The sequence below is a fragment of the Mustela erminea genome, chromosome 4 (assembly GCF_009829155.1).
Source record: "Mustela erminea isolate mMusErm1 chromosome 4, mMusErm1.Pri, whole genome shotgun sequence".
Lineage (NCBI taxonomy): Eukaryota > Metazoa > Chordata > Mammalia > Carnivora > Mustelidae > Mustela > Mustela erminea.
Genome location: NC_045617.1, coordinates 90,236,229 through 90,260,663, shown reverse-complemented (window position 1 = coordinate 90,260,663; position 24,435 = coordinate 90,236,229). Strand labels below are relative to the sequence as shown.

The 24,435-nt window shown below is 45.7% G+C and overlaps 2 protein-coding genes across 8 annotated transcripts in view; one reads left to right on the top strand and one right to left on the bottom strand.

Moving 5' to 3' along the window:
• Positions 1 to 475: 475 nt before the first annotated feature.
• Positions 476 to 7,930, top strand: GTPBP2 (GTP binding protein 2). The gene is made up of 12 exons (XM_032340096.1): positions 476 to 809; positions 2,528 to 2,554; positions 2,835 to 3,019; positions 3,359 to 3,467; positions 3,651 to 3,848; positions 4,148 to 4,322; positions 4,483 to 4,702; positions 5,102 to 5,237; positions 5,373 to 5,431; positions 5,996 to 6,167; positions 6,586 to 6,750; positions 6,985 to 7,930. The coding sequence occupies exons 1-12, from the start codon at positions 624 to 626 to the stop codon at positions 7,159 to 7,161; spliced, it is 1,809 nt and encodes a 602-aa protein (XP_032195987.1). The 5' UTR covers positions 476 to 623; the 3' UTR covers positions 7,162 to 7,930.
• A 3,897-nt stretch (positions 7,931 to 11,827) lies between these two features.
• POLH (DNA polymerase eta) overlaps positions 11,828 to 24,435 on the bottom strand; it is a 33,065-nt gene continuing 20,457 nt past the window's right edge. For 5 of the 7 annotated variants that reach the window (XM_032340079.1, XM_032340076.1, XM_032340078.1 and 2 more), the window contains 7 exons: positions 22,060 to 22,229; positions 20,356 to 20,459; positions 18,454 to 18,573; positions 17,791 to 17,914; positions 17,181 to 17,246; positions 14,525 to 14,694; positions 11,828 to 12,739 (listed from right to left, as the gene is read on the bottom strand). In XM_032340079.1, coding sequence (XP_032195970.1) covers positions 11,848 to 12,739; positions 14,525 to 14,694; positions 17,181 to 17,246; positions 17,791 to 17,914; positions 18,454 to 18,573; positions 20,356 to 20,459; positions 22,060 to 22,229 — 1,646 coding nt within the window. In that variant the 3' untranslated portion in view covers positions 11,828 to 11,847. Of the gene's footprint in view, positions 14,695 to 17,180; positions 17,247 to 17,790; positions 17,915 to 18,453; positions 18,574 to 20,355; positions 20,460 to 22,059; positions 22,230 to 24,435 lie in introns of all 7 variants that reach the window. The other 2 variants (XM_032340077.1, XM_032340081.1) reach the window with 2 other exon arrangements.

The window sequence follows — 24,435 nt, the reverse complement described above, 5'->3', positions numbered from 1 at the left end:
CGGGGAAGAAACAGAGGCAGGGGCGGAGCCAGCCGGCTGGAGGGACCAGTCGCCCTGAATTTTGCAGCTCTTCAGGTCCAAAACCTGTTGTCTGGCATCTCGCTAAGAAGCCAAACCAAGGAGCGCCCACAAAGCTTGATTCTGATGTAAGCCCTCCGCCTCGGGTGACTGCCCAACCTCCAGGCCGTGGGGCTCTAAACTTCCCACTAACGAGGCCCTAGAAACAGACCCGCTTAGAGCGCGGAGATTGGGAATCGGACTACAGCTCCCCTAGGCCTTTGCGCGCAAAGGCGCGCTCCTTGACTACGCCCCGAAGCCACGCCGCGGCACCTTGAGCTGCAATGCGTCCTGGGAGTTGTAGGGCATCGGAGAGCTCATTTAAGGGAAGTCCCAGGCTTGAGGACTCTATCTCCCGTGGTGCCCCGCGGCTGTTTCTGACGCGACCCCGGGCCAGAGCAGGGTGGGGGCGTGGCCTGTGCAGGGCCCCACCCCGCTCTCCTCTGGCTGGCCGGACGCGGTGGTGGCAGTAGGGGCGGCGGCGGCTGTAGGGGCGGTAGCAGCGGTGGCGGCGGCTGTGGCGGCGGGGGGGGAGGGGCCGGGCGGGGGGCTGGCGGCAGCGGCGAATGGACTCGCGGGTATCGGAGCTGTTCGGCGGCTGCTGCCGGCCCGGAGGGGGCCCGGCCGTGGGCGGAACCCTTAAGGCTAGGGGGGCCGGCGGCAGCAGCGGCTGCGGGGGCCCAAAGGGGAAAAAGAAGAACGGAAGGAACAGAGGGGGCAAAGCCAACAACCCTCCGTACCTGCCCCCCGAGGTGAGCCCCATGAGAAGTGGCGGGTGAGAGCAAACCACTCTTTCCGGTCCCGGGACTCTAGGGAGGCGGGGCAGAGGGAATTGATACCCCCTTCCGGTGTCACAACATTGGAGGGGAGAGGAGAACCCTTCCTTCCGGTCCCAGGACCCCAGGGAGGTCCTTCTGTCTGGTGTCAGGACCCCAGGGAGGAAGAGTGGGGAGGGAGGATCCCCCCATTCTGATCCAGTAACCCCAGGAGGAGAAGTAGGGAAAAGGGATCCCACGTTCATCCCCTTGGAGAGAGCAAAGTAGAATGCCCTGGCCTCATCCTTCTGCTGCAACAGAAGGGAGACTGCACCTGGGATGAGGAGGCAGCAGAGTTTTTTAAACTTGTTCCACAGGGGAGGAGGGGAGTACTGGGGAAAAGAGCAGTATGTTCCGTCTCTATCCCTGAGTAGTATGCACACACATAAAAACAGACGAAAGACAGTCAGGCTTAAGTCCTTTTGCCCTTTGTCCTATGAGGAAGTGGGGATGGCTTCCCGCCCCGTCTATCCCTATGCTATTTCATCCTTCTTAGGAAAGGAGGACCTAGGGGAAGAGCCTAAGCCTGTGGTTATCAAACTTTAGCATTTCTCAGAATCACCAGGATTGCAGCCTCACCCCTGGAATTTCTGATGCAGTAGGTCAGAGGTGGGCCTGACACTCTGCATTTCTTACAAGTTCCCAGGCAGTGCTCATGCTACTGGTCCTGGGATCATGCTTTGAAAACCACTGGCCTAGACCATCATCCTTGTACCACTTTTCTGAAGCCACCCGTCCTAATTCTTCTCCTTTAGCAAGTTGATAAAAAGGAGGATCTTTGCTAATGGGAAAAGATTTCCCTTTTATTCTATGAGGTAGAGATTATGGGTGAAGACCTGTTAGAGCCTGGGAGTCAGAGGGCCATGAAGAGATGGAATGATGACAGGAAGGAATGAAAAGACAGAAATGGCCAGGGAAGAGGAGTGCCAAAATTCAGGACAGGCAGAACAAGCAAATCTCTTATCCCGTTGCACCCTAGAGGGGAAGGCTCAGGCAACAGGTTTCTTCAGCGGTGGGTCACCTGATGGAGGGAAGATGTAGAGAAGGTCGTGTGGGTGGATTCGGGTTTTCAACTGAGGCATGTGAATCTGGTTTATGGAGTCTGTCCCCTTTGTTGCATTTCCTGAGTTTCTTCTCTTCATCTCAGCCCCAACTTTGGTGCCCTGCCCCTCATTTTACCTGGGCTCATTTCTCGTCAGGCTTATAGTGACCAGTGCTGACCTCACCCTTTGGCCCTGGTCCAGAACCTCTTGCAGCCTCTTACTCTTGGTGACATCAGCTAAGAGGGGTGGGCAGGAAGGAAATGGTGTCTCCCAGACCAGTGGCAAAGAATGACCTCAGCAACCCAGGGCAAACTAGACTTCTGGGGACAACAGTTTGAGGCCCCAGGGAGAAGGAAGGGGTGATCTTAATCTACTAGAAAGACTATACCACCAGTAATCAAAGAAAGGAAGGACTGGGTTCTGTTTCTGGCTCACGTGGGTGACTCACTAGCCTTTCCTTCAGAGAGGTCCTTTGGGACTGAGTAGAGGGTTTATGTCTGAGCCGGTGCCTCTGAGGTTCCTGCTGTTAGCTGCCTGGGCCTCAGCAGGAATCAGAGGGATGTAGAGGTTGGTCAGGACTGTGCGTCATAACTGCTTTCTGTTTCTTTTCAGGCTGAAGATGGAAACATCGAATATAAAGTGAGTCTTAGGCTGGGGAGGGGCAGGTTGTCCTTGCTGGTATGGGGTGATTTTTTTCTGAGATCCTTCCAAACCCATGATATATAGGGATATGGCTCAGGGTCAAGGCTCTGTACCTCATTTTCTTGGAGGGGGACTCACTGTTAGAGGAGACCAGGGATGAGGGGGTTTAAGTGGGAAGGGAAGGTTCTGATCCTTACAGCAGGACAGGTGGGGAGCCTGTGGGTTTAGGAGGAACATCTCTGACTCAATTTTCTTATGACATCTCACCTGTCCTAAGCTGAAGCTGGTGAATCCATCCCAATACCGCTTTGAGCACCTGGTGACACAGATGAAGTGGCGGCTCCAGGAGGGCCGTGGAGAGGCCGTCTACCAGATTGGGGTAGAGGACAATGGGCTGCTGGTGGGGCTGGCTGAGGAGGAGATGCGGGCGTCCCTCAAGACCCTGCACCGGATGGCAGAGAAGTATGTGTCCCATTCCCCCTTGGTTCTCTTCCCCTAACTCTGGAGAAGGCCTGTGAGTCCCAGTCACCTCAGGCCTAAGGGGCCAAGGAGGGCCTTTCCTCCTGCTGACTTCTTTTGACAAAGGGCTGAAGTGGGGAGGGCTTCTCCGTATTGGACCAAGGCTTTTTTGATTTAAGATTTGTTTGTTTAAAAGGATGTGTGATAGATTGGAGCATGGTAGGAAGTGAAGTCTGGTGTTGGGAGGTATAGGAAGGCCATTTGGTTCAGAGTGGGGTTGGAGGGTGGGGTGGCACAGGAGAGTACAGATGAGATGTGGCAGCTGTGGCCTTGCTGTGACAGGGTTGGGGCAGATATCACAATTCTCCGGGAGCGAGAAGTGGATTATGACAGCGACATGCCCCGGAAAATTACCGAAGTGCTGGTACGAAAGGTCCCTGACAACCAGCAGGTGAGTGTACACCCTTCCGTGACCTCTCATGGCCTTGCTCCTCAGGAGAGTCCCAGACCTGGGAACCTGGGAGCATGTCCAGGTTATTATTTGGTCCCCAAGGAGTGTCAGTGCCCTTAATCCACCCATCCGTGGAGAGATGTAAGGGATATGGGGCCCTTACCTCTCGCAATTCATCCACAGTTCCTAGACCTCCGTGTGGCCGTCCTGGGCAATGTGGACTCAGGGAAGTCAACTCTGCTTGGAGTCCTGACCCAGGGAGAGCTGGACAATGGGCGGGGCCGGGCTCGGCTCAACCTTTTCCGTCACCTGCATGAGATTCAGTCTGGCCGAACCTCCAGCATCAGCTTCGAGATCCTGGGCTTTAACAGCAAGGGAGAGGTGCTTTGCAATCAGCGGGACCCAGTGGGGCCAGACCCCGAGGATGGGATGGTAGTGGTGAAGGACAGAGCCCGAGGGCAGAGTGCGGAGACTTTCTGGAGTAGTGTAGAAGACGACCCTGAGGGCAGTGAACAAACTCTGTCCCATTAGAAAACACATGGGGAACCAGCTGGATTAAATGAGATTCGGGGCTCAGGGGTAGGAGGTAGGGTCACCCAGTGACTGGTTTAGGTCCTGGCGACTCTTAAAGGGTTGGGGAGGCTGGCCGGGGACACTGAGAGCCCTGGGCTCTGGGCCAGGTGGTGAATTACAGTGACTCACGGACGGCAGAAGAGATCTGTGAAAGCAGCTCCAAGATGATCACCTTCATCGACCTGGCAGGCCACCACAAGTACCTGCACACCACCATCTTCGGCCTCACCTCCTACTGTCCCGACTGTGCCCTGCTCCTCGTCAGTGCTAACACTGGGATTGGTACGAGGCACTGGGACAGGGACGGGGCTGGAGGGGGTGGCTGACTCTCTCACTCCAAGGATCCTTGAATCTGAGAGGCAGATGAACTCTCCTGTTCCCTCTGCTCCCACCCACGTTCTCACCCTTCTCCCTTGCTGTCCGCCCCTCTTTTCTGAGGCAGCCGGCACCACGAGGGAGCATCTGGGGCTGGCCCTGGCCCTGAAAGTGCCCTTCTTCATCGTGGTCAGCAAGGTGGACCTGTGTGCCAAGACCACAGTGGAGAGGACAGTACGCCAGCTGGAGCGGGTCCTCAAACAGCCTGGCTGCCACAAGGTTCCCATGCTGGTCACCTCTGAGGATGACGCTGTCACTGCGGCTCAGCAGTTTGCCCAGTCACCCAAGTGAGCCTCTCTCACTCCAGAGCCCTGATCCGCAGGGAAGGCCACTGTGTGGCCAGACCAGTTCTGGCACATTTCTGTGGGTTTTCTAGGGTGGGATTTGGGGAGGGAGTCTGTGCTAGCCAGCCTGGAGGCTTGCTGGTGCCCAGGACCCAGGAGATGGAGTGTTGTGCCAGGCATTCTGCCTTGGGCTCTGGGGTGAGCCTCGTGAGCCACATTCCTTGGCTGGCTCACAGAGAGAGGACTCAAGAGCTCCTGACAAGGTTAGCAGATAGGAGAGAGGTACCCCTGCACGCTGTCCCCGCTCCTGCCCCGGAAGCTCCCCATTGCATGCAGGGAACTCTAGCCTCTGCTTCCTGTTAGAAGCTTCCTCATCTGTCCATTCCATGCCTCCATCTACAGTATCACTCCTATCTTCACACTGTCCAGTGTGTCTGGAGAGAGTCTGGACCTGCTTAAAGTCTTTCTGAATATCTTGCCACCACTCACCAATAGCAAAGAGCAGGAAGAGCTCATGCAGCAGCTGACGGAGTTCCAGGTAATTGGCCACCTGAACGGGGCGTGAGTTGGACAATGGGGAGGGACTAATCCTGACAGCCCTGAGCCTATTTAGAGATTTTGGACTTGCCTGCCCTGTTTGGCTGGCTGTTGGTCGCATTTCCTTTGGCTGCAGGTGGACGAAATTTACACAGTACCAGAGGTGGGGACAGTTGTTGGAGGGACACTTTCCAGGTGAGTTGCTTTGCTTGCTCCCCATCCCCTTCAGCCCTCACATACCCCTACACTCGATCATGGCCTTAAGGAGACCTTGGAGTTGTACAGAGCCCATCTAAACGATGTGCTTGTTTCTGGATTGGGCTTTCACCATGACAAGAGCTGGAGAAAGCTAGTCTGTTGACTCAGAGGGAAGAAATAGTATTGGTGTGAACTCAAAATCTCCAGGCTCCTGGGGGAGAAGTGTGGGCCTTGAGCCTCAGTTGTTATCACTTGATGTCATTTCCACGTCAGGAAATGAGAGATCTCTTAAGACTCTTTTCAAAGCGTAGGGTGTGTTTAGTGTCAAAGCCTTAGGTCCCTCTTGGCCATCACTACTGGCCTTCCTAGGCCTTCCTAGGTTAGGTGAGCCGTTAGAGTCCAAAGCTTGAGCTAGGGCCTCCTCCCCAGCCCTCTTTTCCCCCACGGAGGAAGTCTGCTTAGAGGGAAAGACTGTTCTGGGTGACCCTCGAAGAGAAGCAGGTGGCGAGGGTTGGGGGGAGGGCTGGACTGATGCCGTGCCACCTGCCTTCTGGGCTGCAGCGGGATTTGCCGTGAGGGGGACCAGCTGGTGGTGGGCCCCACGGACGATGGCCGCTTCCTGGAGCTGCGGGTGTGCAGCATCCAGAGGAACCGCTCTGCCTGCCGCGTGCTGCGAGCTGGTCAGGCTGCTACGCTGGCCCTCGGGGACTTTGACCGCGCACTTCTTCGAAAGGTGAGGTGGGAGGATGGGTTGGAGAGGGAGCACAAAGAGGAGTGCCTGGGAGACTGGCTGCTTGAAAGCACCTAAGACGTTTCAGAGGAACTCAGAGGGAACAGTCTCTAACCCAAGAAGCAGGTTATGTAGACTATGAAAAGCGCTTAGAATACTCAGAATACTGAAATACAGAATGTTGTCTTGCAACCTGAATGTCCAGGAGTCTAGAAACACTAAGCATTAGAAAGAAGGATTAGAGGAAATGGAAGGAGTAAGGAAGGCTTCTAAGTGGAGAGTTTTGAGTATTGGCTTCTGAGGTCTTTGTGTTTAAAGCCCTAGAGGAAGAGGGTCAGGAGCTGGAGAGGGTGGGATGGTGGTGGGGGGAAGAGAAACTAATGCAAGGTTTTCCCTTGGTCCCGGGGCTATGCCTCCCCAGGGCATGGTGATGGTGAGCCCCGAGATGAATCCCACCATCTGCTCAGTGTTCGAGGCAGAGATAGTCCTGCTGTTCCATGCCACCACGTTCCGGCGAGGCTTCCAGGTGACGGTACATGTGGGCAATGTACGTCAGACAGCAGTGGTGGAGAAGATCCATGCCAAGGTGAGAGGGCCCCAGCCATGCTGTTTTTCCAGGGAAAGGTTAGAATTCTGCCTCCAGAAAGGAAGGAGGCCGGGCCCCAGACTCCCAGAGAACTCCCTGATCCCACAAAGGGGACAGAGCCCCACTCTGGGTGGGTAGAAGCCTGATTGGCCCCCTGGGGGGTGGAGACCCCAGGCTGATAGAGAACCAGATGGGAGGCCCTGTCCAGGACCAGTGATGGCCTATCTGCTGCAGGACAAGCTGCGGACAGGGGAGAAGGCAGTGGTACGTTTCCGCTTCCTGAAACACCCAGAGTACCTGAAGGTGGGCGCCAAGCTGCTGTTCCGGGAGGGTGTCACCAAGGGCATCGGCCATGTCACTGATGTACAAGCCATTGCAGCAGGAGAGGCCCAGGCCAACATGGGCTTCTGAAGTCCTCCACGCAGGCACAGCTCCACTGCTGTCCCTACAATATATAAGGTGACATCTGCCACGCTGCCCGCTGTTGGCGGCTCTGTGTGTTAATAGGAGAGGGAGAGACCGGTACTCTGCCCCATGCTCCCTGCCACCTTTCTGGAGAGGTGCCAAGTTCGGTGTGGCCAGGGAGGGGCAGTCCTGAGGGAGAAGACAGGAGAATTCAGGGCAGTGCTCATCAGCTGTGTGTCCATCTGGTTGGCTCATCGACCCTGGCAACCCCGTGGCCTGTCTACTGGAGGGAACTGACCAGCGCCACCTTGACCCCACTGTCTAGACTGGGCATGATTCGCCGGTGCGGTCCCTCCACTTCAGGAATTGTCACAACACCTGGGGGTGGTCCTCGAGAACACACCTTTTTCTATACCTCTTCTCAAGGCCATGTAAGTTGCCCATCTCTACTTGACTGTGGATGAAAGACATTTGCTCCTGGCCATCTGGTGGCCTGGGGTCTGAAGAAATGGCATAGGGACAGTGCTCCCACGTTGTGCTGAGACATGAGGTCTGTTCCTCAGCTTTGTCTTCTTTCCCTTCTTCACTCAAGGGCCATTTCCCATTTCTCTGCTTCATAGGCCCCACAGGTGCTATTTGTCATGCTGACCCAGGCGTGGGGCTGCCAAGCTCAGGTTTGGCGTACCGAAGGTCAGCTGCATGTCAATCAGTCTTGTCCCCTCCTCTGCAGTGATTTGTTGGTTTTGATGTTGAATCAGTGTTTTACTTTCCCACACTAGTGACTGGGGACCTGACCCACAGCTCCTCATCCTGCCACCCTTGCCCCCCCGTTCCTGCTCCCATATAAGTCCTCCCTCTGTTGCAGGGAACCTGGAGGAAAGGGAAAGATGTTGCCATATTTCCTACACTTTTAGGGCATGGACTCCCTCCTTTCCCTTTGTAAATGTCCTGGGTTCCCCGGACTCAGGGATTTGTTGGTTCAGGTTTCTCTGCATACCTGTGTATATATATATGTGTACATTTATACACACACACACACACACACACACACACACATATATATTTAAATACACACATATATATTGTACAGAATAAAAAATGTTTTATTGAACATACTGTGCTTATGCTTAAGATACGGGCTCAGCTTCCAGAGCTAGATTCCTCTTCAGGATTAGACAAGGGAAACCCTAACACTGCTGAGCCCTGAATGGGGAAAGAACCCATCTGGTATCTCATGGACCATTCTTTCCTCTCCCTCCTATTCTCGATCAGTGTTCCCCTACTGTGACCTGGCTGTTCTGGCTTATTTGCATAGCTCTCAAATGAGCAGACTAGAAAGTGAAACTGCTCCTTTTTCAGCTGATATAACCACCCCCTCCTTGAGAAGTTGGGCCCCAGCTGTGGTCGCAGTGGTGAGGACTCTGCTTCTGCATGGTGTCAGAGATTTGGAGATTAGCTTGCCAGCTACTTAAGAATGGATCTTAGAGTCCGGGTAATCTGGCCCTCGTGCTTTCCCTAGCAATGCAAGATCACGAGAAGTGAAGTTTGCATAGCCTGAACTGGCTAGCTTTCTGGAGCTCTGAGGGCCGCCAGGCCAAACCTTAGTCCTTTCTTCCTGTTTCTATATTCAGAGTACTGTCATGTTTTATGGGACTGCGTTTTGAGTACAGATCCTTACAAAAGAAATTTAATGATAAATGTGGCCCAAGGAAAGTCCCATAAGGCATTCTGTCTCTAGGGTATTTTTCTTTTTTTTTTTTTAAGAGAGAAAGTACGTGCCAGCGGGCAGCTGAGTGGGATGGGGGTGGGGGTGTGGACAGAGAGAGAGAGAGAGAAAGAAAAAATCTCCCAAGTGGGGCCTGGCACAGGGCTTGGTATCAAGACCCCAAGATCATGACCTGGCTGAAATCAAGAGTGGGAGGCTTAACTGAGCCACCCAGGCGCCCCTGTTCTGAGTATTAAAGTAATAGCCTCCGTAACTATTCGAGCTCTGCTGTTTTTAAAAATATCAGTGGCTTAACTTGCTACTGTAAGAAGCCTCTGGTTGAAGAACTTCCCCTTCCTCCTGTGTTGGGGACTAAAAGCTGTTTACTTCTCTCTATGCAGTGCTGATAAACAGCTATGAAAGAAGGTTGTATTCAGCAAAATGGTCCTGTAACTTTCGCCAGGCACTGACTGACCTTTGCATATCTGTCTGCTGTCCCCTCCATAGGCTGATTGCTGGTATGCTGGGGTAGGGGTAGCATTTCTAAGGAAACAAAAGGGATGCTGCTGGTATTGTCATTACTAGTTACCCATTCCCCCACCTGTCTTGGCCTCTAAGTCCAATGAAACCAGAGTTTCTACCACATTGCTTTTCTATAGGACTCTTTCCAATCAACCAAAGTGTTCAAAATTTGTTCCACTTAATCTGTATAGTGCCCGAAGGAGAGGTATTGCTTCATTTTAGGTTCTTTTTTTATTATTATTATTAACTTTTCACTGGATTAAGTAAGGAAATTTTAGGAAATTATCTCAGTATTTTTTTAAAGACTTTATTCATTTATTTGTCTGGGGGGATGCACAAGCAGGGAGAGCAGCAGGCAGAGGGAGAAGTGGGCTCCCTGCTGATCAGGGAGCCTGATGCAGGACTCGATCCCAGGACCTGGGGTCATGACCTGAGCTGAATGCTGGCGCTTTACGGACTGAACCACCCAGGCATCCCCTGATAACAGTATTTATTTATTTATTTATTTGACAGAGATCACAAGTAGGCAGAAAGGCAGGCAGAGAGAGAAGGGGAAGCAGGCTCCCTGCTGAGCAGAGAGCCTGATGTGGGGCTCGATCCCAGGACCTTGAGATCATGACCTGAGTCAAAGGCAGAGGCTTAACCGGCTGAGCCACTCAGGTGCCCCTGATAACAGTATTTAATAAGACATCTTCAGGAACCAGTGAGCTATATTAATGAAACATTTAGGAGGATAAAAAGATACATAAAGCAGTCACCCTACCCCACACCAGTAGCATGTACATTTTTACACTCTTAGTCCTAGTAATCATCTAAAATTACTTACCATGCATGTTTCATCCAGTAAATATCAAGCACCTATTATGTGCAAGACACTGGAGAATTCTTGCCTTCAAGAAACTACAAATCTTGTAGGAAAAGGGCCATGTACACATTATTCAACTGCTACAAGAGGAAAATATTTTTGAAGGGAGAAGTAATTTTTTTGCTACAGTGTTTTTCAAATGCTACCCTCTTCTTCTTCAAACTAAATACAGACTTCCAATTTATAAATAAGTTTGAAGAGCGGTGGGTGATGTATGAGAGGGGGGATACATAAACCATTCTTCCTACTCACTTCCCCCAACACCACCTAGTTCAGTTCATCTGCAGTTGGGTTCTCTATGTAACACAAGGTTTCACATATCAAAAAAGCTGATTTTCCACATAGAAGAAAGCAGATTAAGAATACAGTACTATAAACATGGACAAGTGCAGAAAGCTACAGTAAACCCTAAGCTCAATATTCAAACATCAGAAGGTAAGAGATGAAGAACAGGCCAGTGACCCTGAAAGCCAAGCACTACCTCTTAAATTTGTACTTCAGGGTTTAAGGAAATGTCATTGCCCTACAAACCTGGCTGGCCACAGCATCTTCTAGATCAGTGTTTTTTAAACACCCTGGAGAATCTTATTAATGTACGGATACTGATTCAGCAGGGGTAGAGGTGACGCTGAGATAATTTCTAATAAGGTCTCTGATGACCCTCAAAATCACACTCTGCCTAGTATGATTCTAGACATGATCTAGTTCTGATCATGACTTAACCAATCTAAACAGAGTTCTTGAACTGGTCTATTAACAATCTGATTCTACATTAGACCAATTGTAAGAGGTAGAAGGGCCAGTGGCTAAAATTGTGGCCATAAAAGGATATTCTTGTATGAAATTCAGTATTTATTGAGCAGCTTCTGTGTATAGAGCCCTGCCCTAAACCAGTTACCACTTTAGGTCTTTTTTTTTTTTTTTTAAAGATTTTATTTATTTGTTGGACAGAGATCACAAGTAGGCAGAGAGGCAGGCAGAGAGAGAGGAGGAAGCAGGCTCCCCGCTGAGCAGAGAGCCCGATGTGGGGCTGAGCCGAAGGCAGAGGCTTTAACCCACTGAGCCACCCAGGTGCCCCACCACTTTAGGTCTTCACCTCACATTCTCAAACCTCAAATTTTGGTCAAAGTCATTATCTGAACTGTCCCTGTTGCAGAGGTTGGGGAAAAGTTTAAAAATGTTTTTTCTCACTCAGCTTTTTTGTGCCATCTTTAAGCCACATACTCTAAATACATTGTCCTTAATCTCCCATAATCTATAAAGTTTATTAGTTGTACAGATGAGGAAAAGTGAGAAAAGTGCCTCTCCTAGGCTTCAAGGCCCACATATTTGTACTCTGACACTGCCTCCCTAAACTCTAATGATTAAAAACTCAAAGCAGTTTTATCTCTGCAAGATAAAGTCAGTTTTTACATCTCCGTCAGCAGTGGAATTGGAACCCCTACATGTGAAGAGATGGGGAGTTTTAAGTCAGCATCTAACTGGACTGTTTCTCTTACTAAAAATTTCATGAAGTTACGGATTTCCTTGCAAAGTGAGCATATTTCCATCTAGTTTACAGGTAAAATATTAAAACCCTGCACCAAGCCTGAGGGCAGCACTAGTGTGTTAATGGCTTAAAGAATGTTTCCAATGTCTGCATGCCCTCAGGCCTAGGGCGTTTATTACTGGAGGCTGAAGGGCTCTTGGGATTTCTTTTGCTTTGAGAAGAACTGGCAGGAACAGCCTCCGAGTTTGAGGAGTGGGGCTGCAGAAAGGATTTTTGTAACTCCAATGCAAAATGATAGTCCATGTGTTCCGGCATCTCCCATACAGGTACCAGAGAGCCACACTTCTCACAGGGTATTTGGTCCTCAGATGCCACAGGATTTGGGGTAATAGTTGATTTCTGAGCCACCTCCAGAGCATAGCTGGAAGCTAAAGAAGCAAGCCTGCTTGGGCTGTTCTGGGCCAAATCCATCTCTGTAGGAGTTGTTTCAGAGGATCCTAGCTTCAATGCTGCTTGACAGACAGGGGTGCAATCTGGATACTCTGTTGGAAGATAGTTTGTTAACTGTTGAGGGCTAGACTGTGGATATTGTGGAGGGAAGAAAACTGAAGAATTACTAAGCTGTTTCTGCTCTAGAATTAGACTCTTCTTCTTAAAGAAGGGCTCAGTTCCCGTAGCGCGACTGGTTTGGAAAGGTAAGGAGGCCTTGGATGGTGAATTGCTCACGAGGGCCTGGGTAGTGGCAGTAAGAGATGACAGTGAAGCTTCTTTGACTTTCTGCTTTTCTGCAGCTTTTTGGAAGAATGATTCCAGAGAAGTGGTTGGTTTCTTAGTGGCTGTCACTGCTGGGCCACAGGGAGTCTTAGCTTCTGAACTGGTAACTGGCACCTTTGGCAGAGAACCTGGGTCATTGCTCAAGAAGGTGGTGATGTCTGTGCAAGATGAAGGGGCAGAGGTGGAGAATTTGGTAGCACAGAGGAAGACCATTGTGAGGGGAGGGGACCTGTATAGAAAGTAAAGGAAGAAGATTAGCACCAGGTCACAGATACAGTTTGTAAATGACTGGGATTATGATTGTGCCACAGGAGGAAACTATTACTGCAGTGTTCTTAAATTTTAGGGCATCAGATTAATACAGATTCAGTAGACCTGGACTAGGCAGAGAATATGCCTTCCTAACAAGTTCCTAGGTGATGCTGGTGTTGCTGGCTCAGGATCACACCTTGGGAGCGACTGACCTGGTGAACACCTAACCAGGTCAGACATACAAAATGGATCCCCTGGCAGCTAGGTATTCATAAGATATATCAGAAGATACATAATAGCAGTTGTAATTCAGGATCGAGGCAAGAAATTTTATTCAGGGCAACAAAAAAACTTTAGAATATTTAGACTGTAAGTCTCTTGAAAAAAATCCTGTTACCCATTCTGTTTCTATAAAGGGTACCACCTAACCCTCATTCTGACAAACTTTCAACTTGAATTTCTAGAGAATGAAATCCCACAACTGGAATTACCTATCCTAGTCTCAGAAACATTTCAAGAAATTCATGCCAGAGTTACTTATTATGTCAATTATTAAAATAATTTTCACATAAGTTGTATTTCAGAAGGTAAAACTTGCTTTTATATACAGATTAGTACCATAATGCGGTAAAGAGTAAATGCCTTTTTAAAACTGTTAGGACGGTATCTCACTGTTCTCTGGTTTCTTGCTTTTGAACAGTCTTAGAATCAGATCATTTGATGCTTCCCTTTCAATAGGTTTCACACTCCTGGTAAGTATTTGTTAGAGTCTGTTTCATATGAACACAAATTTATAAATGATAAATTTATCATTTAGTTCAGTGAAACTGTTTCAGTATTTGAAAATAAACACATGTACCAGGAAGTAGAAGCTAAACAAATTATTCTACACCAAGAACAAAGATTCCAGCTTTAGCGACCCCATCAAATTATAGGTCTGCACATACAATAGTAGTACCCACATAGATAGATAAGCAATTAACGTAGGTGTTCAATGAAACTTTCGTTGTCTGTTTATTTATTTATTGTTGAGTTGCATTAGTTTCAGGTTAAACTTTTATCATCTTCAATACAGACCTGTAAGTAAGCAACCAATTTATGTTTCTCACATAATTATATTTCCATTGTGAATTAGGAGTACTTTTTTCAATGTAACAAGCAATGTTAAATCAACAGAGGAATCCAATACTGAAAATCATTAATATCAGAACAATAAATGAACACATTCCAATGATATATTTGGTTATTTTTCATTACTAAATGAAGTGAAATTTAATATGACATTCTGTATTATACCAGTGGAGCTTGTGAGTGAGCTGGGATGTTAAATTGAGACTATCAATAAATACAGGTCACTTTCATTTTCAAGTGTTTTAAGATAATCTTATCAAGTTCTAAGATAGAACAGTCAAGTATTGAGAGAGAAGTTGCCAAATGTATTCTTGAAACTTGAGTTCCATACTCACACATGCAACTGGCCCTTCCCTCTGACTGCAGCAAAGGTGGGGATAATATTGGTTTACTCTGCCTCTGAAACCCACCCCTGAGAAGTGGAATGCGCCACAGGTAGGCAAAGAAGCGGTAGCTGAGCTGCCTTGTTTTTGGTGTTTCTATTGTGCTCTGCCATTCCTCTTTGTGACCTACTAGGACCTAGCTAGAGTCACTACCAAGAACGTACTCTTGCTGGAAAGCTGTATACCCACGAATTTTAGATCAAGTCAAGTAAGTGTCTTCTGAGAAGACAAGCTAGAATTCGACTCACCAGTCAGTTTTGATTCCTGAAGTGTTACAGTTCCTGATGACAGCAAACGCATCACGGCTCATCTTGTGAGCATCATAGCGGGTAAGAGCACAGCAGCGGCGTGTGCTGCTGAGACGTCTGTCTCCCTGTACACGAATGATCACAGCCAACTGGGTGGCCACCCTGTCATTCTGTGGGTATAAAAGGATTGAGACCAGAACTGAAGTTATTGTGAGCATCTGGATTCTATATATTGAACTGTGTGAGGAGGAAATTACAAGAACCAGGGTGACAGAATGGTTTGGAAATAAACATAATTAATACTTTAAACAATGAAGTGACAAGGATCTTACACGTCCAGAATTACTTTTGGCATAAAGTCCTTTTAAGCTTAAAGACATGAATTTCCGGAAAGATAGATACAGATCCCTACTATGTTGCATTAGATACAAAGTGGGAAGAAAAGCCCCACTTCAAGGCTTTGAAAGCCTATGAAGGCTTATAAGGAGAAATGAGAACAAAGCGACACCTAGTGAGCAAAGGCAAGTAGGCTCATAAGAACTGGGATCCTCTCCCTCTTTAAGTGGCCCACCGAAGAACAAACATTCATCACCACCAATTCAGCTGACAAGGGGCAAACAGGTAGTTGTGGGTGATTTCTGACAGTACAGTTGTTGACTTGTAGGACTCCTAGATGTGGAAATATGAGAGAACATATCAAATAATACCATCAGGAAAGTATAAAACCCCACAGAATGGGAGAAAATATTTGCAAATGATCTGACAAGGAACTTATACCCCGCATATATAGAGAACTCTTGAACTCAGTAATGAAGAAACAAACCGCTTCAAAAACGGGCAAAGGATCTTGACAAATTTCTCCAAAGAAGATAAGAAAATGGCCAATAAGCACCTAAAAACCATAATGAGATACCACTTCACCCACTAGTATGGCTAAAATAAGAAAAAGTAACAGGATATAGTGAAATTAAAACCTTTTTACATTGCTGGGAATATAATGTAGCACAGTAACAGTCTGGTGTTCCTCAAAATGCTAAATATAGTTACCATGTGAACCACCAATTCTAATCTTAGGTATATACCCAAGAGGAATGAAACGTATGTCTACACAAAAATCTGTACATGAATGTTCATGGCAACATGGTTCATAATACCCAAAAGGCAGAAACAACTCAAATATCCATTCACTGATGAACAGATAAACAAAATATGGTATATCCATATAATAGAGTATTATTCATTCATAAAAGGACAAAAGATACTGATACATGTGCCAATACGAGTGAGCCTTGAAACTATTATGTTAACCAAAAGATTTCAAGCCAGCAAAAAGGCCACGCATTGCCTTAGTTCACTTATGTGAAATGTCCAGAATATTAAGTCCTATGAAGACAAAGCACACTAGTGGTTGCCTAGGATTGGGTGAGAAACTGCTAATGAGTACAGGATTTCTTTTCTGGGTGATGAAAATGTTCTTAAATTGATTGTGGAATGGGTGAACAATTCTGAAATATACTAAGTAGAAACTACTGGGCTGTATACTGTAAATGGGTGAATTTTATGGCATGTAAAATAGATATCAATAAAGCTATTTCCCAAAGATTGTTTTTAAAAATTTACTTAGTTGAAAGAGAGAATGAGAGAGAGGGAGAGGGAGAAGTAGGCTCCCCACTGAGCAGGGAACCCGACACAGGGCTCGATCCCAGGACCCTGGGATCATGACCTGAGCTGAATGCAGATGCTTAACCAGCTGAGCCATCCAGGCACCCCAATAAAGCTATTTTTTTAAAAGGAAAGGATAAAGAAACTAATCATCAGATGTCAAGTCTTTGACTTCATACTCTATCTCTAAAACTGCCAGTACTTCTCTGTCACCTGGACTGTGTTTAAGTTCCAATAATTTATAGTCTAATCCCTGAATGCCCTATTTAATGGCTCTGTACTCTGAAGAAGATCCACTGTATATTCAGGACTGCAGGAGAGGTTAAATAAGAAATATCCCAAAGAGTAGAGGCAAATAGTAATGAGGGAGTTGGGGTAGTCAGTTCATATATTCACAGATCTAGGCTTTCAAAGATCATGTCGAGTTTTATGGGAGTTTTATGGAAGGACATAAAAGATTTCCTAGTCTGGGGACGCCTGGGTGGCTCAGTTGGTTAAGCAGCTGCCTTTGGCTCAGGTCATGATCCCAGCGTCCGGGGATCGAGTCCCACATCGGGCTCCTTGCTCAGCAGGGAGCCTGCTTCTCCCTCTGCCTCTGCCTGCCATTCTGTCTGCCTGTGCTCGCTCTCTCCCCCCCGCCCTCTCTGATAAATAAATAAAATCTTTAAAAAAAAAAAAAAAAAGATTTCCTAGTCTGGTTTTTTTTTTTAAAGATTTTATTTATTTGACAGAGAGAGATCACAAGTAGGCAGAGAGGCAGGCAGAGAGAGAGAGGAGGAAGCAGGCTCCCTGCTGAGCAGAGAGCCTGATGCAGGACTCGATCCCAGCACCCTGAGATCATGACCTGAGCGGAAGGCAGCAGCTCAACCCACTGAGCCACCCAGGCGCCCTCTGGTATCTTTCTGTATCTTTGTCTCTACTACTTCTCCAGGTAAGCAACAACTGGTATTTAAATCCCAAAGCTCACCCCAGGAATAAAGAAAGAAAATCTTACATCATTTCGGTCCTTGATTAGTCTCTCCTCTAGTTCATGGGCTAATTGCAAAAGCCACCATTGTACCTAAAAAAGTGTTGAGACTTTAATCTTTAAAAATTTAAAAATTCTAGGTTTGTTATAATACTAGATGGAGGATTTGTTCTGTTCTCCCACAAATGTAAATGTACAATAAAGTCTCCTCCATAACCAAGGGAATCACCAGATCATAGACCTTTTCTGACCTGCCCTAGCTCAAGATTTTCATTTTCTTTTCTGGCTGACATGCCATCAGGTGAACTTCAGGCATGTTTCAGCTCTGAGAAAAATAACACACACAAACTTGGGGCATAATATCCCAGGCCTTCCACATTACCACCTACCAAAAAAAAGAAGTAATTTCATTTCGAATTTCACTTAGTTCCATTTTATTTCTTTTTGGATGGAAAATATAATACATAAAGCTCAATTTTCAACACACACACACACACACACACACACACACACACACACACCCCCCTTCCTACTTTACAACAGAAAGGTTCCATCTAACTTATTAAATGTTCTGCAGTTACCAAAACCTACCCACTAACCCCTTTAAAAGAGGCAATGTTCAAGAAGGCCTGCCTACCTGCTCCTGAGTAGCCAGAGCCGTCTTTCCTGGGAAGTTCTTGCTGCAGCCAATGGTTTTAGGTAGTTTCCTGGGTTTAACTGGATCATGCTCAATCCCACGGCACATGGCATATAGCCAAGATCTAATAAAAGCAGCAAAAAAACTTTAAGGTAAAAGCAAATGATTATTCTTGTTAAAGTAAAATACCTACATTGCGCTACCTTTTTATCTCCTTCATGGGAAAGGAAAATTTTGTCTAAAATTAAGTATACCTCACCTCTGACAGAATCCCTGCACTTCCCAAAGAAGTCTAGTGCAATATATGCCAAGGAGAGGGACACTTGGTTATGCTTTTTAAAGCCAAGTCATTTATATTTTTGGAAAAGCACGGAGCAAGCCACTGATTCATATCCCCCAAATTTTGGGTATTTACTAAAAGATTTTAAGCATTTTAGCACACAGAAATGATGTATATATCCAAGCCTATCAACCTACTTAGGTAAATAAAAAACTACCCAGGGAGGCCACAGTGATTTAATATTTTAAAGCAAAAGGACCAATGAAATTACCTCAAGGAACAAATGTTAAAGATAGGTCTAAATTTTACTGGGTGCTTTTGTCCATCTTTGAAATTAGCATCTCCATAAAGTTTATGATTGAAAAGTATTAGGAATCGCTTACCCATTCTTCTCCCCAAAATGACTCTGGAGCTGAGATTCAGTGAACTGAGTAAGTTCACCCATGTATTCCACCCCCAGGATTTCAATGACAGAGGCACCTAGTTTTCCTCCAAGACTACGGCTAACAAAAGAGATAAAGAATTTATAGGTCATATCATAAATATCTGGTTAGCAGCAGACATAAGAAATTTTGCTTGTGTAAGTAACTCTCCTGAGGATTCAGGGAAAATGAGAGCACTTATTGGTCAGTCTTAGTCTTATAAACTATTAATTTTCTAGTGTAAGACTGGATGATTCTGGAAATTCAAATACGCTAGGAGTTAGGACCTGGGAAGATTAACAATACCATCAACTAAAGGTTAAAGTCATTGATTAGTTTTCAAGTCAACTGTATATAAAACTTTTAATTGTACAGGATCTACTATCCCATTTAGGGATTAAAATGCTCACCCCAGGGGTGCCTGGGTGGCTCAGCCAGTTAAGCATCTGCCTTTGGCTCAGGTCCTGATCCCAGAGTCCTGGGATAAAGCCCCACATGGGATCCCTGCTCAGTGGGGAGACTGCTTCTCCCTCTTCCTGTGCCGGCTGCTCCCCCTGCTGTGCTCTCTCTCTCTCTTTCTCTGTGTCGAATAAATAAAATCTTTTAAAAAAGAATATAATAATAATTATTTAAGCTTGGCCTTTGAGGTCACCTATAATCTGTCCTCGACCTACCTTTTCAGTACTATTTCTCTCACATAATTCTTTTTGGTCCAGTTAAACTAGTTTAAGTCCCAGCTCACTGAAAATACCTTATACTTTTCCTCTCTGTGTGTTCAAAACATTATTGAAATCAGAATTGTTCTTCATTTCTCATCTGACAAAACAAAATGTCATATCTTTTTCATAAATCCTCAGATCTCTTTTCCATGAACTCTGGTAACTACCTGTACAACTCACTTAGCAACTACTCATGTACAGTCTTTTTTTTTTTTTTTTTAAGATTTTATTTATTTATTGGACAGAGAGAGCCAGAGAGTACAAACCAGGGGGTGAATGGCAGAGGGAGAAGCAGCCCTCCTTCCACTGAGGGAGGGAGCCCGATGTGGGCTAGATGTGGGGCTGGGATCATGACCTGAGCCGAAGGCAAATAACCAACTGAGCCACCTAGGCAGGTCAGTCATGTACAGTCTTTTTTTAAATTTTAAGATTTTATTATTTATTTGACACACAGAGATCACAAGTAGGCAGAGAGGCAGGCAGAGAGAGCGGGGGTGGGGGTGGGGGGAAGCAGGCTCCCTGCTGAGGGGAGAGCCCAATGCAGGGCTCCATCCCAGGACCTCGGGATCACAACCTGAGCCAAAGGCAGAAGCTTTAACCCACTGAGCCACCCAGGCGCCCCAGTCATGTACAGTCTTGGTAGCACTTTCACTGTTGCTTTCAACTGTTACTTCTTGTCCCTTCCACAATATTTTACGCCACTGTCAAGGACACACATTGGTATGGTCAGCTTAATTATTTACGTTATTTAGCTTTTTCTCTCATACGTAGTTTGGGAGTAATTCAGCAGCCCTGAACACCTTGATCTCATATTAGAAGAAAAATAAGTAAAATTTCTATTTGTTTTGTTATTTAATAACAGACTTGAATAAAAAGGTTAGGGGGAAATTAAATATATAGCTAAAAACCAGTTCATTTTTAAAATTCAGGATTAAATAACTTCCACAGATAATCCAGAATTGAACGTTCATTAGGAACAAAAGTCTCTGTGTTTTTCAAAATCTCCTGTGTTATCACCCTTCTACCTTCCTGGCTATGGCTACCTACTTTTCCTGGCTTCAGTCTTTCATAAGGAGCAGAAGAAACCAGAGTGTGCCCGCATGAAGTATGTGAGTGAAATGGAAGGTACTCCTTGAATACTTACATTTTGCCAATAGGCATTTGGCTGAAGAGCTGCGGGACTGACCCATGTGAGACCAGGGTCTGGCGGTTGGGCTTGTTCAGTCCACAGGCCAGTTTTGCCAGGACCTGGAGCATGGAAAGGATAAAAACTTCCTTACTGCCAACCTCACCCACACAGAGAGTTGGTGAATATTAACACACACAAACAAACACAGGCACCGCTTAAGGGCTGTAACTAATGGTTTCCACATTAAAATGAAAACCAAAACCAGAAACTCAAGGCCTCTCTAAACCTTGGTATCCCACAACATCCTCAGTGGAAACTATGACCCATTATCATCCTCATTGTTCTTTCCACATCTTCTATTCTCAGTTTTCCTTTGTCATTTTTCCATCCCCATCTATTCCTTAAGGTTCTCTGACTTCAAGAGGGTAAAAAGCCCAGAGAAGCTGCAGAAGAAACTTCTATACGATGCATTTCTTGGCATGTCCATATAAAAATGCTGAAGCCAACCTGTTTTACCCTACCCCATTTATTTACATTTCTTGATTAATTTTTGAGTCCTGGATTTAACACAGTTTACCATAATTTATCTGTGACAGAGACTGGACTCAAAATGATCATCGAATTAGTATACATCTTATACTAGAAACAAGACTTCAAAATGAAAAAAACCCTAAGTCCTTGAGAACTCTTTTGAAAGAATAAGGTGCTTCCGTGGTATCATTTCATAAATTGTAACTGGCAGGAAAAGTATACAATGATCCTTTAAATTCATTGGAGATATTCTCTGGAACTTCTCCTAGGCAATATTTAGTCTTATTTAAATTACTACAGTGGGACTTTGGTTTCGCCTCCCTTCACCCAATCACAAAAATATTCTAAAACTCTGTGGGATAGTTTGGTGATTGGAGGAATGGGGCAAAGGTAGAAACTAGGAATAATCAGGCACTGCCCAATTATTGAGCCTAGTTAGAAGGGGATGAAGATCCCAGACCCTCACTGTACTTTAATAAAACCAGTTATTCAGCCCCTGATTATTGATAATTATCTGTGGTCCCTATACCAAAACAGTGATCCAAATTAATAAAATTTTATTATTCTATCTTTCTTACTGCTCACTAGAAAGGAGGGAATAGGCAAAAACCTACTCAGGCAATTCCACGAAACTATTGAGATAATACTAGGATATTCAGCAAGTGAAAAGAAATAGGTTTGTATATAAAATTAAAAGATTGACATTTCTATACATAGTTCAGTCATTAAGGAAATATTTTGGACACAACTATATAAATAAGCATTTTCTGCCTGTTTTTCAGATTGCTTCTTAGGCAAGTACATGTTCAAAGACAATTTCCCTTGTTAGAGAATTACCCAGGCTTTTGTTTGGTCTGCAAAACATTTTTTTTTAAAAGATTTTATTTACTGGAGAGAGGGAGGGAGGGAAGGAGGGAGGTAGAGAGAGCACAGAGGAAGAGGGAAAGCAGACTCCCCGCTGAGCAAGGAGCCTGATACACTGCTAGGCTGGATCCCAGGAGCCCGAGATCATGACCTGAGTGGAAGGCAGCCACTTAACCGACTGAGCCACCCAGGTGTCCACACAAAACAAATCTTTGAAACCCATTTCAAAGTATGCATGTAATGGTTTAAATGCCCCACTCATATCCATCCATGCTGCATTTAACTAAGATATGTTTCTCCTTGAAACCCACTATTAGCCTTCACCTTATTATGTGAAATTCCAGCTGAACACTGAAAGCCCGTCTCCTTCTCTATGGCTGCTCTCATTTCCTCCACAATCACTGCTCCAACAGTGAGCTGCAGGTCTGGAGAGGTGGGGTTATCAATCTGAAGAGAATCAAGCCATTGAAATAAGCCTTGTTTTCGCGTCTCCTCTGAAAAAATTGAAAGGCTGTATTTAGACATTTTTTTAAAGTCAGGATTTTGTGTTCTCTAATACAGAAATGCTTCCTTTTCACAGTACTTTAACTAATGTATGTTTTCTTTTCTGTTTTTCTGTTTGTTTGTTTTTTAAGAGAGAGACAGAGAACATGAGTGGAGAGAGGGAGATGCAGAGGGAGAAGCAGTCTCCCCACTGAGCATGGAGCCAGATGTGGGGTTTGATCCCAGGACCCCAAGATCACAACCTAAGCCGAAGTCAGACACTTAACCAACTGAGCCTCCCAGGTGCCCCAATATGTACGTTTTCAAACATAAAAAAATGGCTATTGTTTAAACTTCTGGGTACTCAAAAGAGAGATCAATTTCTCCTTTCTATCAATTCCAGCAGCCTTAGCTTCAGCGTAGGCTGAAACTTATAATATTCAACAAATATTTTTTATTAATGTAGTCTTTCATGATTAATGATTTTATTTTTATTTTTTAAAAGATTTTATTTATTGGAGAGAGAGACAGTGAGAGACAGCATGAGAGAGGAGAAGGTCAGAGGGAGAAGCAGACTCCCCGTGGAGCTGGGAGTCTGATGGGGGACTCGATCCTGGTCCTCTGGGATCATGACTGAGCCGAAAGCAGTTGCTCAACCAACTGAGCCACCCAGGTATCCCTCATGATTAATGATTTTAAAGTACATCTGTTGGGCGCCTGGGTGGCTCAGTGGGTTGGGCCTCTGCCTTCGGCTCAGGTCATGATCTCAGGGTCCTGGGATCGAGTCCCACGTCGGGCTCTCTGCTCAGCAGGGAGCCTGCTTCCTCCTCTCTCTCTCTCTCTGCCTGCCTCTCTACCTACTTGTGATCTCTGTCTGTCAAATAAATAAATAAAATCTTTAAAAAAAAAATAATAAAGTACATCTGTTTTCTCCCTCCAGTTCTCTGGAACTTACTCTTTCCAACCCTCCCTTGTACCTTCTCCCCCCAAGAATTCTGTTATTCAATTAGAAAATACTCAGAATTAAATCATGCTTCAAAATAAATGCATTTATATATTTTTAGAGACTGGTTCTCCTGGTGAGTAGCTAAAATTCTGGTGAGACACTAGTTTTTTATTCTACTGACAAGCTACTGAAATTAGATGTAGCTTTGGACTCAGGGCCTTGAAAATATTTTACTATCCAATTAGAACTAGTCAGTTTTGAAAAAGCCTAAAAAATGATTATAAAGCGAGGGAGGTAGGTATATAGAAAATCTAGACATGCTGGTTTAAACAGACAGTAATGAGGTATGAACAAGGCAAGAAAATACACTCAAATTATTGTGAAGAGGTATTAGCAAAGGTTCACATATATAGAGGAGGAAGATGAGCATACAGAAGTATTTTCCAACTCTTTTTTTTTTTTTAAAGATTTTATTTATTTGAGAGAGAGAGAGAGAGAGATCACAAGTAGGCAGAGAGGCAGGCAGAGAGAGAGGTGGGGAAGGAGGCTCCCCGCTGAACAGAGAGCCCGAGGCGGGGCCGATCTAGGACCCTGACATCATGATCCAAGCTGAAGTCGGAGGATTAACCCACTGAGCCACCCAGGCGTCCTGTATTTTCCAACTCTTGATGACTGCTGCTTCTCTCATTTGCTGGCTTATCTTCTCCCTCTAACACTCTGGCAGATACTGAGCAACATTCTCTTATCTGTATCCGTGCTTTTTTTCTCTTGGTGAACTGGTACTGGCTTACGTTTTAATTTGCGTATGCTGAATGCACACAAATCTTCATCTCTATTCTCAAACTCTTAAACTCTAATCCCTTAGCTCCACCTCCGCACAGAATACCTCTCCTTGAATTTTTCATTATAGTTTCAAACCATTATAGTTTCAAACTATAGTTCACTATACTTTCTAAACTTAATGAAAATCAATCGTTATATGTTCCTTCTCAAATATTCTTTTTTCCAAACAACTCCCTATTCCTTCCTCCCTCCCTCCCTCCTTTCTCTTCTCTCTCTTCCTTTCTTTTCTCCTTTCTCCCTATCTCTTCTTTCTTTCTTTCTTCCTCTTTCTCTCCCCCCGCTCTCCCTTCCCTTCCCCCCCTTTTTAAAAAAGATTTTATTTATTTGACACAGAGAGAGAAAGAGAGATCACAAGTAGGCAGAAAGGCAAGCAAAGAGAGAAAGGGGCAAGCAGGCTCCCTGTTGAGCAGAGAGCCAGATGTGGGGCT